Genomic DNA, 18,245 nt, shown 5'->3' with positions numbered 1-18,245 from the left:
GGGAAGGGCAATGTGCATGTCATACCAAACGCGTATGATTGTATATACAAGTTGGTGCATACGTGTCCACATTTGTCCGTAGTGTTGCGCATGTGGCAAATATTCATACTCTGTACCTCAAATGCGTGAATACTTTGTGAATGAACACGACCCCATATCGGGATTGCAAATCAAAACGAATCGTGAAAGTTGTGACCTGGTAAATTCCCATTCTTTTTTACCACGAGAACATGGAATGTGCAATTCTACTTGTTGAACATTAGGTGGGGTTAGTGAATTGTCACAGCCGATTTCTCACAACTCTCTCGTGTTTGAATACAGTAAAGCAGGAATCTAATATTCCCCGTTGATATTGGGAACCGTATCGTGGTTCCTGTAGTCTGTGGCACAGCGTGGAGGTTAGACTGATAATCCACAATAAAGATTTAGCGCCGACGCAGATTATTGGAGGAATTAGCTGCTTGATTCCATTAATCCGCGATAAATTCACAGATTACAAAGTTACAAATATTCTTAGACCCAAATGGTGAAAATCTGCACTTTGGTTCTTATGTTTGAAGAATTTTTTGCAATTAAAAGAAAAAACTTCATGTCCAAGTCTTCTACTTAACAAGTCCCGTTGCTTGACTTCTCACAACATAAATAAATACATCTTTCCCTGCAGCATTGCATTAGCCCTCCCGCTCCTCGCTTCTACGGATCACGGTTTGCGGGCCGCAGCGGTGTGCCGCGGATGACTGGAAAGTCACTTGCCGCCAATAATCCGCAAAATTACAGGGGATTCGCACATTATTGGGAACGCTGATCGTACGAGCTCTGGCGTGTACGGTATTACATGTTACTGAAGTCGGAGGCAGTGGTGTAGGTCTGGGCACTGCGGTTCGCACACTGCTCGAAGAATCCAGGGACCCGAGTTTGAATCCCAACATCGATGGTGATATCTGAACAATTTCTGGGTCCCACCCACCACCTTTCACCAACCCGCATGGACCAACGTGGAGAAGTATGGTCAGACACTCGCTTTGGCCGACAGCACGGGGAGGGACTCACATAGCAGTGGATTGACAGAAGGGCCGAAATATTTGCACCTTTTCAGTGTCACTGATCAATGTGCGCATGTAAATGTACTGTATTTACAGTGCAGAATTATTGATGTCAGTTTCTCTCTGATGGAGATGGTCTCATGATGCGTAGGTGCCAGCAAGCAGCACATTGCACATGAAAGGAGTTATATAACCTGAGAGCCCTGATTACAGTTGGAGGCACGCTGCACTGATCGTTTTTTCTTCAGCCTCTCAAGATCGTTTTTGCATGCAACATTTTGTTGTGGGATTAATGTCAGCGAGCACCACTGATATTGCCTGGTTCTACGAGGCCAACCCCTATAATGCCATGGGTTATACCAGTCAAAGCCACCGATTGTCTCGGGCTGTCCGATTTATGCCCAGGTGTCGGTTACAGTATTTCTATACGGTACACGACATGCTTGTGTTGGTGGACTTCCATCTGGCACAACATAAATGGGAGCTGTATATTTGGTATCGTGCTCATGAAGTCTGTCCACTTTACGCATTGACATCGAACATAGTGCAGCACTGCTTTTAAAACACATCCCTGCGGAGGGAGCTGGTAGGAACGTTGGGTTGCTCGGTCAATGGCCAGGGTCAACGGCGGCGTGGTGTATTCCGCAAATATGCCCGACTGTGAGGGCGGGCACAAGCCGGCGTGAGTAGGTTAAACGTTGAGTTTTATAAGGGCACCACGGGGTGACCAGCCCCTCCTCACCCACCCCCCACCCAGCCCCACCCTCCCCACCCAGCCCCTCCCCAACCAGCCCCTCCCCACCCTCCACACCCAGCCCCTCCCTCCCCACCCAGCCCATCCCCACCCAGCCCCTCCCCAACCTCCCCACCCAGCCCCTCCCCACCCTACCCAGCCCCTCCCTGCACGACGGACGGGCGGACACAATAATCCCCTGTGGGCTGGTGTAACCAGGAGGTTCCTACCAGTATAACACCTTAATCTCATTATGCTTTTGCCGCGATGCACCTCGTCCGAATATAATCGATACACAAAGGGCTGTTTTGACACCCCGTACGCGTGAGATAGCGAGTTTGGAACAGTTCGAAGGTGATCGTGGCAACGCGAAATGCCGTGTTCTCTTTCTTTTTTAACGAAGGTACAGAGATATTCTGGTAATTGGTAACCGTGCAGGCGTGTGTGTGTGTCTCGGGGCAACATGTGGAGGGAGTGCGAAGCGTGTCGTAAGCGGAAATGTCGCTCTTTGGGGCCCACTTACATCCACGCCGTGAGACCTCTCCCGAGGAAAGGCGACGCGCTGTTGTTGCTGCTGTGCATTTGTGAAATATGAACCACGCCGCCAGGAACGTACGGTCCATGAAGCATCGGTTTGATTTCGTGTTGGTGACCATATCGCCAAGACCATTGGTGTGTGTATTGTTGTGTGTGGTTATAGAACAATTACAAATAAAACAACACGTTTCATTGGATGTGCAATTTAAATAATTATCAATTAAAACAAATATGACGTGGATGCCCCATTCTATAAATGCACTTCTTTGTGCGTTTATATAACAATTATAAAACGTGTAATTGGATGTCCTGTTGTGATTATTGTAATGTAAACATGTCAAAAAAGGTGTTTGTCTCACAAACTACGTACCGACGGCTTTAAAAAAAATAAGTAGTATTTAAAAACAAACTTTTTTTTAAACACATGAAATGTACCGTACTCGGAATGGCAGAACTCCACGACTCCAGGAAGTGGCTCCGAAGCTTACCACAACGTCAGTGGCCGTCGTGATTTACAGTCAACGTCAGTTGAGCGTGGACAATTAGACCCAAGCCGAAACATAACATATAAAAAATAATGTTTAAAGTTTTTTTTTTATGATAGAATATAGTATCGTCATCAGTATGACATAAGTATACCAAGTTTGCAGTCGATAGCACATTGGGAAGTGGGTAAAAATTTAGTTACAAGATTTGAGAATCCAACAACAACAACAGACAGAGTGACTTAATAGAAATCGTGTAACAATAACAAAGTTTGCCATAACGGAGCCGTTGTGAGTTTGCCGCTGCGTTTCTAATTTGTAACATTGCGTAACGCTTATTAATTAGGCGCAGGCCCACGCTGCGTGTATAATTAATGGCGTTGTTCCTGGGCGTGTACACGACGCCCGCCTCCGCCCTTGGACATTACAGCTCCGGCTGGCAGCCTCTTGTAGCGGGGCTGGCTGGGCCGGGTCAGTGTTGTGTGTTTGTGTGCGCGGGGTGGGTGGGTGGGGTGGGGAGAGGGCGTGGGAGGCAGTGGACAATCGACTGTCAAACGAGAAATGCGAGGCCACGCGCAGGCTGATGTCACATCCCCCGTGTCAGTCGGTCGTCGGTGGACGCGCGCGTGCACTCGCGGAGCTGTTCGTGAAAGCGGAATGATGGAGCAGCTCAGGGGTAACTTTGCGCGCATACACACACGTTCGTCTTGGGTTGTTTGTTCACCAACTTTGTGTCGCGCTCTGCTGTTTCGAGGTTCATCATGTGCGCGTATTGTGGGCGTCTGCGTCGTCTTGACGATGTTTTCTCCCCCGTCTCGTGTGCTTGGCGTGGCGGGTGGTGGTACAGTGAACATTTGTGCTGTTTTGTATTGGGAGCTTCTGCTGCTGTGTGAGCAAAACTTGTTTTTAGCGAGAGGTGGTGCAGTTTGGGACGTTGCTTTGTTTCAGACCTCGCGTAATGCCAAACAACAATCGGGTTGTTACTTTGCTGGTAAGTATGCGCGTGACATTAATGTTTTACGTGGGAGCATTGTCACGTCGGTACAGTGCTGTGCTTTTATGGCTGCTTAACGCACGCAGTGATGGTTGTTTCAGCGAATATCCTAAGCGAGCCAAAAGTTGACTTTAACAGCCTCTGTTACAGTAGTTTACGGAGACTTCGGCTCAAATGGTGGCCACACATTTTGCACGGTTTGCAAATCTGGTCTCGTTTAGGGAACTTTTTATTAACTTTTTAGCCTTTCTATCACGGTAGACATTTTTACAGTGCAACCTGAAAATACTGTGTATACTGTGCATCTGAGAATGATTATTTAATTTCAACAGTAATTTTGGCGGCTTGGTGTTTTCTCCTGCACAGTTTATTGGATTGCAAAAGGAAGAAAAAAATGTTAAACGTGTTTATTACATTTTCTACGTGAAATGTTACTTTATTTTCCATCGGTAAATAGGTTACTGTGCAATGTAAGTTATTGTCAATACAGTAATTATCCTCTGTCAATAAAATGTGACCACTGTGACGTCCGTGCTGTTTATTGATGAGCAAACGAGCGGAGAGTTTTGTGTTTCGCGGGACGCATGACGAGAGAGTGGACGCTGTCGTTTTCAGACGCTTCGTTGGACGATGACTCGGAGGACGGGGGCGGTCGAGTCGGCGATTTGAGCGACCAAGAGGTTCCCTCCGACTCGGAGTGTTTCGAGACGGACCAGGCTGATGAGACGCTCAAACCCTCGCGCCTGAACTTGGACGGTTCACAGGAGCAGGACTGCGAGCCTCCTGCCGCCTGCGTCGAAGGGCGCGAGACGCCACGGGGCGACCAGCCGCTCGACGGCGTCGAAGCTGCCGAGTCCACAGAGTCCGAAACGCTCGTGTCTGACGGCACGCTGCGAACCGAGGAGATAGACGAGGTGTCGTCGCAAGGGAGCGAGGAGGACATGTCGGCGGGGTATTCGCCGTCGCTGGGATCGGCGAAGCTCTGTGGCGACGTCTCCAAAGGCAAGAACAAATCTCCGGATAAAAGTGCCGCGCGACTCGGAGTAAAGAAGCCATCCAGATTCTCAGCCGACCAGAAGTCCGATAACAATTTAATTACCGCTGGCAATGGACCTCAAATAAAGGGCAATTACATGATGGACTTCAGCCAACTGGAGGACTCCAATTTTAATCCGTTTGCAACAACGTCGCAGTTACCCGGCTCCCCCGTGCCCATGAAGGCGACGCACTCCTTCGACGCGGGCGGACACTGTGACGCGGTGGATTCGAGCGTCAAGCTGCCCGGCGTGCCTCTTCACCGCGAGTCCCCCGACGGGGGAGACGTGGCGGGGGGCGGCAGCGAGGCAGAGTCGGGCGATGGCGAGGACGGCAGCTCCAAGAGCTCGCAGAAGAAGAAGAAGAGAGCCGTCATTAAATCGTGAGTCCATTGATTCGGCCGCGGGTAAAATTTTTGCGTATTTTTTTTTACACACTTTCATTGCACTTGCTATGTTTGTCTGTTTATATTCTTTGGAATCTTTGACGCTTAATGTCTTCGGATCTACGAAGCCGGATGAGCTGAAATTTTCTACACGCGCAGACTCGCCGCCTCGCGTGACAATTCAAAATTTAATTACAAAAAAAAACAGTCCAGGTTCCTGCCCATTGTGGTCCTATTGATGTTTTAAAATAAAATTTACTACTTAATAATCGTACATTTCACCCCCCCCCCTTTTGAAAAAAAAATCACAAATGGTGGCGTCCACCTACGACAGTTAACGTCTGGTCCAATCACAGCAGCTGTTGCTGGCCAGCCTCTGACCAATGAGAGGCGTGCTTCTATCGCCGCTCCTTGTGGCGCCGGAGCGGCCGCTGCACTGCCCTCTTCTTCTTCCTTAGCGCGAGACCAACAAGTCCACAACAAAACTATTGTTAGATAATAAACAAACAAGATTTGCAATGCACGCGCACTTTTATTTGCACTCAAAAGTAGAAAATGCATTATTTTGAACCCGGAATTAATCAAAAATGGGTTGTTTCCTTTCGATGTGTTTAATTTTCTTTATGCGAGCCCACCCTACTTTTATTGAGCACTTCAACATTTTATTAATTCCAGGGTCTAAAGCATTTATTTTCTACTTTTAATAATAATAATCCAAATGTATAATGCGTATTCCATCCTGGGATCCCAATGCGAATAAAAGTGTGTGCATTGCAAAGGTATTTTTTTTTACCAAATTTTTTTGGTTCTCAATTTAGTAAACTGTTCACAAAAGGAGCACCCGTTTCCTGCTGATGTGTTTCCGAGTTGTGCCCGCGTATTTTTGTTCGGCATGGTGGTGTCCAATGTTTTTTCCGCTCCACGTCCTGGAAGGCTTGTTCAGGAACTAATCGGAGCAGCGCACTGTTTTTTTCCTCCTCGATTTATACTGAAGAAAGAAATGCCATCATTGAAAGGACACCCTTGATTGTTTTTTCAGCACCGATTAACATTCGTGGTTCTAAATCAAAGGCCCTAATCCGCAAACGTATCAATTGATGATTACCTTCGAGCAACCGGCTTGCGTGTGAAGAACACAAAGGGCTTGCCTCTATGAAAGTTAGGCCCTTATGTGGTGCTGTGCGGTTTGTCTTATGAGACAAGACGTTTTGCTTTGGTGATATCTTCCTTTTACGAAGTTAACTCATGCACACAGCACGCTTTGTAAGAAGATACTGTGCGTTGTGGTATTCGTCACCATGTCATTGTCTCGCAACCAATACCTTTCTGTGTTTTTTCGTCGTAAAGTTCCGTTCAGTGCCGCTCTATGTTTAAGCGGCTTGACGGTTCGGTTTGGCTGGGGGGGGGGGGAAACAACTTTGCCCTCGGCACCAGTATCGTCCGAAACTATTTATCTTCAAATCGACCGTCAAACAGACGCGCACACTCACTTTCCCATGATAAGAGTGTACGGGTGTGGAGAGTGGTTTGGAGATGAGGGCACAGTTGTAGTTGATCGTGAGGGATGTGATGCTCATGAATTCTACTGTGTCAGCAGAGCTACATTCCGAGTGAAGAACCGGTTCAGGAACGCGTCGACCACCTCCGACAACGCCCAGGTATATATATTTTCTGCGCGAGTTTTGAATGTTTATCCAAGAGAATACACGCTCCAGTACAGATTAACATTATATTGTGTTTGGGGGCGTGTATCTTGCATGGTTGTTAATCACGTGTGCAGGATGATTTCCAGATGTGCAAAAGGTGAACCATCTGTAGATACCCCACGCATTTAAAATGACCCCCTGACTTTCTTCTCAACAGATGGAATATCGTGAATGTTATGGGTCCCTATCGTTGAGGAGAGTTAAAGATTTTAATATTTGTATTAAGATTGGCTGAATACATAGAGGGTGTTTTTAGATGAAATGCTGTTTTCTCTAATTGCTTCGTTATTTTAGTGAGCTAGCTATGAACGGACTCTCTTAGAAAACTGAATTCATATGCCTTGGTATATTCTACGAACAAACTCTCTCCCCACACCTTTCTCATTTCGTTTACAATGTTTGATGCATGAACATGAATTGGCATTGCATCTACAAACAGCCCCCACCTATAGTGAATACATATTTTGGAAAACTATTAAGGATTAAGGAATTTCAATACCATGTTCACCATGGAGTTTGTTTTGACCATACTTCACCATGATGGTCATTGATAGCACGGTTGGCTACATACATTCATGCCCAGTGCCACGAACCAGTTTACGTATCACTGGCCCCCGCTGTTAGCCATGGCCAGGAATTAAACTCGGATTGCAACCTTTATAGTCCAGTATGCTAATAACCACTGTTCTGCAGCTTGATAAATACTACACTTATTATAATTCAGCGTTGTTGTTGTTGTACAGCAGTCTAGAGGATGGCCCTTAGCCATAGCTCCGTGACATTCCTTCAATGCTTACTGTTGGAGATGAGCACCGCCCAACACAGTTGTTGATATTTCGTTGCGCATATGGCCGCCCACATGTGAACACGTCTCATCGACATCGTGCCACTGTACACCCCCACTCTCTGCTGCTGCTGCTGCTGGCCCTAGGACCCAGCCCTCGACCTGGATGCCGACGCAGCAGTGGCAGCCCTCGCCACGGACGAAGAGAAAATGCAACGCGCGTCGTCGGCTGCCGCCAAAGCCACGGCCTTCTCGCTCGACGGTTACTCGGCAGAGACCACGCCGGGAGCACCGGACGCCGCACGGCAGGACGAGGCCGTCTTGTGCGCCGCGAGAAACGGAAATGCGTCGCCCGCTCCTGGTACTGCCCCCGCTGCCCTCCCCCGAAAAGCTTTTTTGGTTTGATGTTTTGTTTTAGCGTGTGGGAAAGAGGTTGTACTTAGAGGGAGGAGGTGGTGCAACGAGGTAGGGTAAGGAGTGTCTGATGGGTTTGGATTGTTCATGAGCAATAGCTGCTGGATGAAGGCTCTCCCCCAAAGTTGCGGCCATCCTTAAAGGTCAACAATTCTTGGATTGTTACCGTCTCCGGATAATCGGTCATCTCGTATTTCAGGAAACTTCAGTTTCACGTCACATGTTTTAACACTCAGAGTGATTGGTCAGACATTCTAAGCAGGACCCGCCTCAAGAAGCGCATTAAGACTGTAAGGTTTTCTCTAAGTAATTATTGTTATGAGGGGGTGAGCCATAGAGCAGTGGTTCGCACACTTTGCTTATAATTCCAGTGACCTCTCTGCTTTAGTCATGGCCATAGCTAGCATCGGTAGCAAGTGACATCTGATGCGTTCCTGCGTCCCCCACCTTTCCCCAATCCATCTTGACCATCTTGGTGAAGTATGGACAATCAACTCCCACGACTGGCATGTTGTGGGAAGGAAGACCTTTATCCAGCAGTGAATTGACAAAGGGTTGTAAATTATTGTCATGAAAAATACGTTTTGTTTATATTGCAGTGTTCGATTTTGATTCAGTATTATTAATACTAATATTTGACAAAAAGCATCCGATTATTTAGTAATGTGCAAATTGGCCTTGTTTAATTTTAAGAGCTGCATAACTTGTATTGAGTTTGCAGAATACAAGTTCTGCATGTGCCATTGTGTAAATGTTAACTGCTACATTTGCAGCAAGTGGAGCTGATTGTTGAAGGTACTGTCTAGAAACCTGAAACAAGCTCTCGGCCATGGTATTTAATAGTGGTCTCTGAGCTTTGATGTTCATTAGAAAAGCAATGTGTATGTCTTGTATGCAGCGATGAGCGCATGACTAGTGCAGTAAAATATTTATTGAGCTACACTCGGGAACAGAAGTCTTTGAATAGGTCACTAGTTTGCTTTAAGACCTTTTGGACCCAAGGCAACAGTGAATCTCATTTATCATTGCTAAATACACGGGTACCCGTAATAGTGGCAACTTGTTTTTAATTGCACTTAGGTCACTTCCCTCTGTATTTGTTTTGCGCAGGTCTTGATGTTTAAATTGTATAATTTAATTATTTGAGTTGTTCCGCTCTGACATATGTTTGCGGATGGTTAACCGATGGTTAATTATTGGCAAGTGTTCAGCATGAGTGTCGTCTTGGCACTAAAATTTGCCTCAATACAGGGACGGTTTGGTGCCGAGGCTTTTAAAATGTGTCTCAATGACGTTTATTTTGTCAACACAGGAAAAAAAAAGTACAACAGGAGCCCTTAATGTCACTCAGGGTAATCGTGATCGTCACTCATCTGATGGCCCCTTCACTTATTCATGTTCATGGGACGCTCAGAACCGGTGACTCGGCTAGCTGGAAGATTTCTGGCAGTACCCGCGTCTGGCTGCCGGGTCCGTGAGTCTCGTGTGCCTTTACCCTGCGCCCCTTCCCCCCGCCATGCGGCTCGCTAGCAGGCAAACGAGCAGAGGCATCGGGCGCTCCAGCCATGCCAAGCGGAGGCCAGATGCTGGAGATTGACTACCTGGAGCAGTTCGGAATGGTAATTCGCCCGCACACGCGGCACACGGCCAGATGGGACTGCAACAAATGGGTGCGAGGCTTGAGACGTGATCGGGCGTTACAATGTGCAGTCGGTTGAACGTCTGATTTATTGCTCACGCCAGCTGCGGCAGTTTGGCTCTGTCAGATCATGGTGATTTTTGTGTACAATTACGTCATCTGTTCAAAAAAAAAACCCTGTGACAAAGCCCCGTGTGTTGTGAGTCATGTTTGGAGAGAGAGAGTGCCGTTTGGTGTTGTAAATTACACTGGATAGGGCTCAATGAGGTAAGGAATAATAGTACCTTTTAATGTAGTTAAGCAAGACCTGTTGCTAGTTCAAATTGGTTGAAAAATAAATCTTACTATGAAGCATTGGTGTGTTTGTAGCGTGTTGTTTTTAGAAAGCTTAGTGTTTAGTATAACTTGTTAAGCAGTTGACACAAATTTGAATTATTATATTTACATAGCATCTAAATCCAGCAGTATCTCAAGATGCAAGGGTACACAACATGTGTAGATTATAGCCATACATGTTCTAAGTTGTTTACATTCAGACAAATCTTAAACATCTATTTTAAATTAAACCAATCATATCCTTTAAACACATTAATGTGGGCACTGCACTGCGGTCACTAATTCTAGCATCAGCCGCGTGTTATCATCCGGCTCCCACAGTCATTCACCCAGCAGGCTGCGTGAACACCATCGCACACACGGACACATCATTCCTAGCTGCTGTTTGATTCCACCAAGTTTGTTATTAATCCGTTTTTCTCTTGGGTTTTTGTTGTTGTTGCTGATTTGGTGCACTGTGTGCAGAGTGGTGCTGGCCACCCACCCCCTCGTGTACCGTTCCGGCCTTCATAGGTGCTATGCTAACAGCAGTTGCCCCTACAGTCTGTTAAGGCTATACGGGGGATCTTTGTCTTTGTGTGCAGAGTGGCTTCACAGAGTCAGACTTGAGGAAGCAATCGCTCTACGTCAAGTTTGACCCACTGCTGGCAGACGACCTCGAGGCCTCTACTCGTCCGGTCACCAAGAGGCGCCAGAATGACAGGCAGGTTTCTGTGCCCCCCTCTCTGCTCGAGAAACAGAGACTGCCCTTCGTGCACCATGCTGTCCGTTCACTGTGTGCTTTTATAATGCGGGGTGCCACGGTGGCTAGGAGATGTTAACTTCCTCGTCTGGTATGCAGGAGGTCGAGGGTTCGATCCCAACCCTGACACCTGTTGTATACAGATAGTCCCCGAGTTACGATGGTCCGACTTACGATATTTCGATCTTACGATAGCGATCCGACAAAATTGTAAAATATTTTAAATTTCGGGCGGCAGGCAAACGCAGCAGCGAACGATACGTTCAATGCATGTTTAAAGTTTTTATTCCTGAAAAACTTTCTATTAAATTGCAGTTCATATAGATAGGCTAAGAATTTACCTTGTTTTTTTTTTACTTTACATTTTACTGTGCAATACAGTATTGTAATTAATAAATACATACAGTATATAGTTTATACAGTATGGTACTGTAAATTGCTCTGTTTTGCTAAATGATCACCATTCTTTAAGACTCCTGGGTAGGCTAGGCCATTTTCGACTTCTGATATTTTTGACTTACGATGGGGTCGTCGTAACGCATCTCTATCGTAAGTAGAGGACTACCTGTATTTGGAGTTTGCGTGTCTCTCTCTCTCCCCGTGGTCGCTTTGATATTTTCCGGGTCCTCCGGTTTTTCCCTCCACATTTAGAATCGACATACGTTTAGAGTATTCGGCTGATATACATTTCCATGTGATGAGCCACTTTGTTGAGCTATCATTTGTGGGCTGGTCCCTTCTGAAAAAAGATCGACGCAGCTCAGTGGGCCTTACCTGGTAAAACAAAAATAGTTTAGTTTGAGTGCTTTTATTTGCTTTGCCACAAGGGTCCCATAATGTAGCCTTTGTCTTCAGCGCATGCAGGCTTGCTGTAGTCATTATGGGTTCCGTGGATTATTGCGTATTGGAAAGGTGACCTTGAGGTTATGGGGGGGTGTGTGTGCCACAACACATTACACTTTGTGACAACATCCCATTTTGCAGTTGAATAAAATGTGCCGTAACAAGCAATACTCCATCGCCCCGTGGCCCGTTGGAGCGTGCTCAACTCTTTAGAATCCTGACGCTGTGGAAAAAAGTGCTTGTATGCAAATTGTTTTATACCCTCCTCCCCCCCTCTTACTTTCACCACTTGTGTGCCCATGTACTTTTGTTGGATAATGAACTGTAACTGCACTACCGAATGTTTCTCATGAAATACACACGCACCAGCACTGTAAAACAAAGTACAGTTACGCTATGAATCAATACTTGGCGTTGTCACGTGTTATAGACATGAGGTCATCTGAATGAGGCCATCAAAACATGTTCCAAGCCATGATGTAATTGTGCAGTGAACTCCACCCATTGTAGAGTCGTCGTCGAACAATCTGCCCAACCGTTAACAATGGCAATAGTAATCATGTAACAAGTTTATAGAGCACCTTTAATCGCAAGTTGTCTGAAGGCTATTTACAATCCATAAAGGGTAATAAACCCGCAAGTCTACAACAGTTAAAAAATATAACTTTAAAACCGGAAGAATTGTTGACTAAATCATGATGATGATGATAATAAAAGCCATAACAATTAATTAAATGTAAAAACAACACAATTTGTCTGACAATGTGATTTTTAAATACATTAATGGTAGTCCCTGAGACTGGCTTTGTTTGGGAGTGAGATCCAGAGATGAGGTCATAGATGAGGTCCATAGAAGTAGAAATCTGTAACGGACACGTGCAGTACCTTGTTAATGCCACAGAGTGCAGCACAGTAATTGTATACAGTTTATTAACTTGACTCTGTCCTCTCTGCTTGTGCACCACATTTACTCCGAAAGAAGACTTGGCACTCGGTGTGAATATTAGTTGGCTCCCATGTGTCAGTTAACTCCCTTTTTTTTATTTGTGACAGTTTTCTACACAATGGAATGCGATTTCCCTTGGCGGGCGCTGATTAGATGAAACTGTGCATGTCCAGCCTCATGATATAATTCGAGTGTAAAACCTACAATGTAAAACGGGCCGTTATGCGAGGGCTATTATTTCAGTATAACCGAACTACGATTGTTAGTTTTAATGCTGCAGCCACAGGCAGGTATGGAATGCACCTGGGGGTGCAATTTGAGAATTATGGCTCCATGCGTGGTGGTTGGGTGTGGTCCTATAGCACAGCTCTGCCGTTCTTGCTTTGCTGCCAAACTCCAAAAACTACAGTGTATCATAACGCTCATCCGGTGGTGTTGTTCCACCGATGGAATTCAAGGTTTCACGGTGGTCCTGGTCGTCTACTGCTATCTGATTTCAATGCAGCGTGCATCACCTGTGCCTGTTTCTTCTCCACGAGGTGGGCTGCTGCTGATTATATTTATTTTGTTGTTACGCTAATTAGTCATGTTGGTAGTGTTAGGTATGGTGGTGTGTTTGCAGTGCACTTTTCTTTTCAAACGGATACCATTGTGTCGACTTTTCAAAGAACAAAACGATAACAGTCTAACTTTAAAAAGCAAACTTAACTAAAAAACATTGCGTGAATGGGTGCCGCCTGCCCAGGAGGTCTTCCACTAAAGCTCGGTGTCTGTACGTGTGTGTGTGCGTGCGTGTTACGCAGGCCCAGTGAAGAGGCTGCGGTATCCGGACAAGGTGTGGCCGGTGCAATGGCTGCAGCGAAGGTGGATCTGCTCTCCGTATCACCTGATAAGGTTTTACAGGTGAGCTTTGTTAAGGATCTCGCACCATTGTGATGTTATCCGTCTTGTGCCAAAGCTACAATGCAACTCTGACCATGCTTTTGAGTGTTGTTTTGGCATAACTGCACTAAACGTTACCAATGAAGATAACCTTAATTTACGATTGCAGTAATTGATTCCGTGGCATTTTTAAGGTAGCTTCACTAAACCGTTGTTATACATGAGTTTTGTTTAAACTATCTTGGTTGGTTTATAAAGATGTGGTGAGGTGAATGGGCATGTTTGGCTGTCCATAGATTTTATGGTGTACTTTTAACACAAGCTATAGAGCACTACATTCACTAACACGTTTTTGTTCTTCATCGAGGCATGTGACTCATCGTCAGTTAAAACATCGTGAATCACAACAGTGGCACCGTTGTATCTTTTTATTAGTTTTTTTCCACGATGTGTTTACCGCAACGCAGCAAGCCAGGCGCATACCTTGAAGAACACAATTCCCGTGTCGACCTTCACCTGAGCAAGTGTACAATGAGGCGGCATATCTTGTGTATCCACTGTACTTGACTGGTGGCATTTAACTTCTGTTGTGATTGCCATTTGCAAGGCACAGTATTGATCCGTATTACCGCTCTTGCGTTTGTTTTTTTATTGACCTGGCAGTGTCTGGAGAGGGTAGCGAGCACGCCCGTCGCTCTGGATGGTGACACGATCGTGGAAGTCCTCAAGTACAGCCAGCGCGACATGGACACGGCGCTCAAGGCAGCCAGCGACAAGGTGGTGGCAACACGCCTGCCTGTAGACCACACAAAAGCCATACTTCTCATTTGAAATAACATCGACAGCAGCTTTGTTAATCCAGTGCTGGATTTAATGCTTCCCCGCTAACATCGACAGCAGCTTTGTTAATCCACTGCTGAATTAATGCTTCCCCTTGGCGCCACGTCGGCCGCGGGGGATGTTGGACCAAACGTCACCACGCCGTGTGGTCTGTCTAGGTTGGTAACAGGCAGATACATCACGATGTCAGCCGTGGCCAGGAATCGAATTGCGGCCCAGTGCTGGGTTCGTAGCGCAGTTCGCGAACCACTGGTTTCACTGTTCCACCCCTAGCCTGCATTAAAATATAAAATTCTACAACATTTGTACCGGGATATGTGTGATAAACACCTGCCTAAAGTGAGTAAAATATGCAGACCAGTTTGGTGTTTGATTTGGAAAATTTGTATTGGTCCGAACCATTCATGTGTTTGTTTAGCTGCGTATATAAGTGCAGTCTATTCATTCAGCAGTGTCAGCATGACTTTGCTGTCGTTTAAGCCTGACTGAAAGAGGTAATCTGCGTGGTATCTGTAAACAGTGTCACTGGTTATATAATGGATGTGATACACTAGCACAATTACATTGATGTGTTTCTCCATTTGGTGTTGCTCACAAAGTTGATATACAGCATCCACATGTTATGCTGCTCTTCTGCACGCAACAAGAAATGCATGTTAAATGGGAGCATCGGTTTGGCCTCCGCTGGGAAATGGATTGCTTAATGAAGCTCATGTTTTCCGTAGAATGTTACTGTGGATCAGGAAGCGACCGTGTGGAAACAGAAGTGCGGAGAAGCTGAGGATAAGCTGGAGACAATGAGGTGAGGACCTCCAGTCTTAGCTTAATTTCAAATTGAATGCTGGAATAATTTTAAAAGAGGTGCATACATTTGCAAATGGTTAACATTTCCAATTCCTGTCTCTTTCAGAAAACTCCTTAAGGAGTATGAAGTGGCGATGGCGCAGATGATGGGTAAGTTTTTTATTTTTTATTTCTATTTAAAATTGGTACATGAAACTTGGATCTTTTACTAGCAGCGTTCGGATTGAAATAAAATGCATGATAAATTGCAGTCACATTGCAGTCAGATTTGGATGGGACACTGTTCTGGCAATATATATCTTTAATCCAGCTTTAGTCACTTTCATAATAGCAGTGTGGTTAACGTTTACAAAATAAATGGTTGGATTATTGTTATGCAATCGATAGATTTCCAAACTCCATTCCCTTTGAAAAGCCCGATTCCAGTTTTACATTGCAACCAGTAGTCTTTATTCATATGTAAATTATGCTTCCATTTGAAGGGAAACCTGCAACACAGATACATTAATATAACCGTTGAGTGGTTTAGAACATAGGCTGCATATTTTCAAAGCATGGCGTTAAGCACCAGCTGAAAGGACCCAAAACACTGAGTGGCCAGGATCAAACAACACTGTTGAAGCTGTAATGGATAAAAGAATCATCTTTAGAATGTGAACACAAGATTGCAGGAGCATTCGAAACCGTCTATGGCGTTTTACTTATCTGCACCTGCATGCCCAAAAATACATATCATAATTGGCTGGTCGGGAAACGTAACGCAACTTCGTGATGTATTTAAATACACCAATATTCTATTGCATGTCATTACCTTCCTACGATAAAACACCATTTTCAGGAGCCCCATCAGAGTGTTGCCAAGATGTAATGACTATTAAAGGGGTGGTAATGTTCCATCAATTCTAGATTTGAAGCTTTCGTGACTGCAAGGAATCATCTTCTTAGGTTTTTTCGGTAAAGTCACGTAGAAAGTAAAATAAAATAAAAACAAAAATCACGACGTTTCGGAGGCAACACAAGTCTCCGTCATCAGGTGGGACCGTCACAGCCAGATTAGCTGTATCAAGTGAGGCAATGATTCAAGATGTAATCCCTTAAAAGCGAGTTGAGGGGGGAGGGAGAGGGAGGGGGGAGCTCATCAGACTATGGTAGCCTCCCTCCCGATACGTTCCGTTCATTGGCTACCATAGTCTGATGAGCTCCCCCCTCCCTCTCCCTCCCCCCTCAACTCGCTTTTAAGGGATTACATCTTGAATCATTGCCTCACTTGATACAGCTAATCTGGCTGTGACGGTCCCACCTGATGACGGAGACTTGTGTTGCCTCCGAAACGTTGTGATTTTTGTTTTTATTTTATTTTACTTTCTACGTGACTTTACCGAAAAAACCTAAGAAAATGTTCCATCAGTTAGCACGCTGTGCAAGGCGGCAGGTGAGGTCCATCATGTGCAGAGACTCTCTTCCCCCTGGAAGTAATTGGCATGCATCTTGTGATTTGAGAAGTCTGTGTGTGTGTGAAACCTCACTGTCGTAACTAATTACAGTGCGGCTGTGTTAATGACATTCTAAAGTGCTAGTGCAGGATGTATTGAGAAGCGGAAAAGGCAATACAATTGTTTAGAAGGCCTCTAGAGATGCTACAAGTGCAGGGCAGGAGGGAGTAGAGACGGAGGATGAGATTAAAGGAGGTGGTGGAATTAGATCTGAGGGTAGTGGATGTGACTCAAGCATTGTCGAAAAAAATGTAATCGGAAGACCCAACATTCATTTCACTTTTGTAGCTCTATTCTCAATAAGCTTCCAGCATAGAACAAAACGTGAAACAAAATGCCGAACAAACTGACATCAGAGCTACACAACGCAACCACGGAAACCTACGTAGTGGCAACACGCGACCTGTGGCTTATAACTAGTGCAGCTTTTCTCCGCCTGATGACAACCGCTTGTGTTGCGATCGAAAAGTCGTGAGTTTTTGGTTTTTATAAAAATTAAAAAAAATTAAAAATATCTACGTGACTTCATTGAAAGAACTAAAGAATAGTGCATTAGCTATTACAGGTGTGTTCCTGTCAGTAATGTCTTTCTTATTCTGCTCTTGCCATCATTGCTGTCATGAAACAGTTTGGGCCTCTGTGTTATTGTGTCTAACGTGGTGCTGACAACTAAGACTGCTTTTGGCACCATAACTTTAAGTAAAGTTCATGGCTGAGGTGTGAAAAAAGAACACTTCATAGAAATGTAATAGTTTAGGCAAGGCGGTAACCCCGCCTTGAAATTGTCTTTTATTTTATTATCATAGATATATGTTCATGTTATAACACCATTTACATAACCATTTTTTTTTTATAAAACATAAGATCAAGTGGCAAATTTGAGCAATTTTGTTAATTTGTTTGCATTCTTGAAACAAAACAAAGAAAAGTCGTGCCTAATGGAATGGACTTCCACAGGAATTTCCAAGATTTCAGACTTAAAATGAGCAACGTCTATGACCCGCGTGTCCTCGCTGCCAAAGTCGTAAGCCTTAACGAAGGCCACGTGTGGCCTCTTTCACAGAGGACGAGCAGCGGGGCAAGGCGGCGTTCGAGCGCACTGTGCATCAGCTGACGAGCGAGAAGGACCAGGCACTCGCGGACCTGAACTCGGTGGAGAAGTCTCTCTCGGAGCTCTTCAAGCGCTACGAGAAGATTAAGAAGGTCATGGAAGGCTTCAAGCAGGTCAGAATTGTCCCCCCCACACCACCCCGCTCGCAAATAAGTCGGCGGCCAATTTGCTATACGGCCTCTCGCGGGTACAATTTTGCTCCAGCAATTTGAACGTGTCACGTTTAATTGTAGGGCCAAGCAATTGGATGATATTAATTTAGCTTTTCTAAATGCCTTTATTCTGTGCAATGTTTATTGCAATGTCATGTATTTTTGCAGATAGTGGTCTGTTGCAAACTTAATGGAGATCTTGCACAGAATTAGTTGATCTTGTGTTTGTAGATTTGAGAGAATTGTTGTTTTTATTGTTGCTTCAATTTTACAGCCTGAATTGGTTATTCCAGATTATGGTTTGGGAAGATGTTTCCTGAATTAATTGTTTTTTGTTGCAA

General features: G+C 45.1%; 1 protein-coding gene across 5 annotated transcripts in view; it reads left to right on the top strand.

Annotated features, from left to right (window-relative positions):
* LOC144935182 (uncharacterized) overlaps nt 1-18,245 on the top strand; it is a 30,735-nt gene that overhangs the window by 8,988 nt on the left and 3,502 nt on the right. Inside the window, exons 1-11 of one of the 5 annotated variants that reach the window (XM_078861657.1) lie at nt 3,342-3,474; nt 4,408-5,209; nt 6,807-6,870; nt 7,850-8,063; nt 9,647-9,735; nt 10,676-10,794; nt 13,426-13,525; nt 14,168-14,281; nt 15,070-15,146; nt 15,255-15,298; nt 17,705-17,865. In XM_078861657.1, the coding sequence (XP_078717783.1) occupies nt 3,360-3,474; nt 4,408-5,209; nt 6,807-6,870; nt 7,850-8,063; nt 9,647-9,735; nt 10,676-10,794; nt 13,426-13,525; nt 14,168-14,281; nt 15,070-15,146; nt 15,255-15,298; nt 17,705-17,865 (1,899 nt within the window). In that variant the 5' untranslated portion in view covers nt 3,342-3,359. Of the gene's footprint in view, nt 1-3,341; nt 3,475-3,550; nt 3,790-4,407; nt 5,210-6,806; nt 6,871-7,849; nt 8,064-9,646; nt 9,736-10,675; nt 10,795-13,425; nt 13,526-14,167; nt 14,282-15,069; nt 15,147-15,254; nt 15,299-17,704; nt 17,866-18,245 lie in introns of those variants that run through there. The other 4 variants (XM_078861656.1, XM_078861654.1, XM_078861655.1 and 1 more) reach the window with 4 other exon arrangements.

The sequence above is a fragment of the Lampetra fluviatilis genome, chromosome 12, assembly GCF_964198595.1.
Source record: "Lampetra fluviatilis chromosome 12, kcLamFluv1.1, whole genome shotgun sequence".
Lineage (NCBI taxonomy): Eukaryota > Metazoa > Chordata > Hyperoartia > Petromyzontiformes > Petromyzontidae > Lampetra > Lampetra fluviatilis.
The sequence above is the reverse complement of the archived record's forward strand: the minus strand, read 5'-3'. Positions and strand labels throughout refer to the sequence as shown.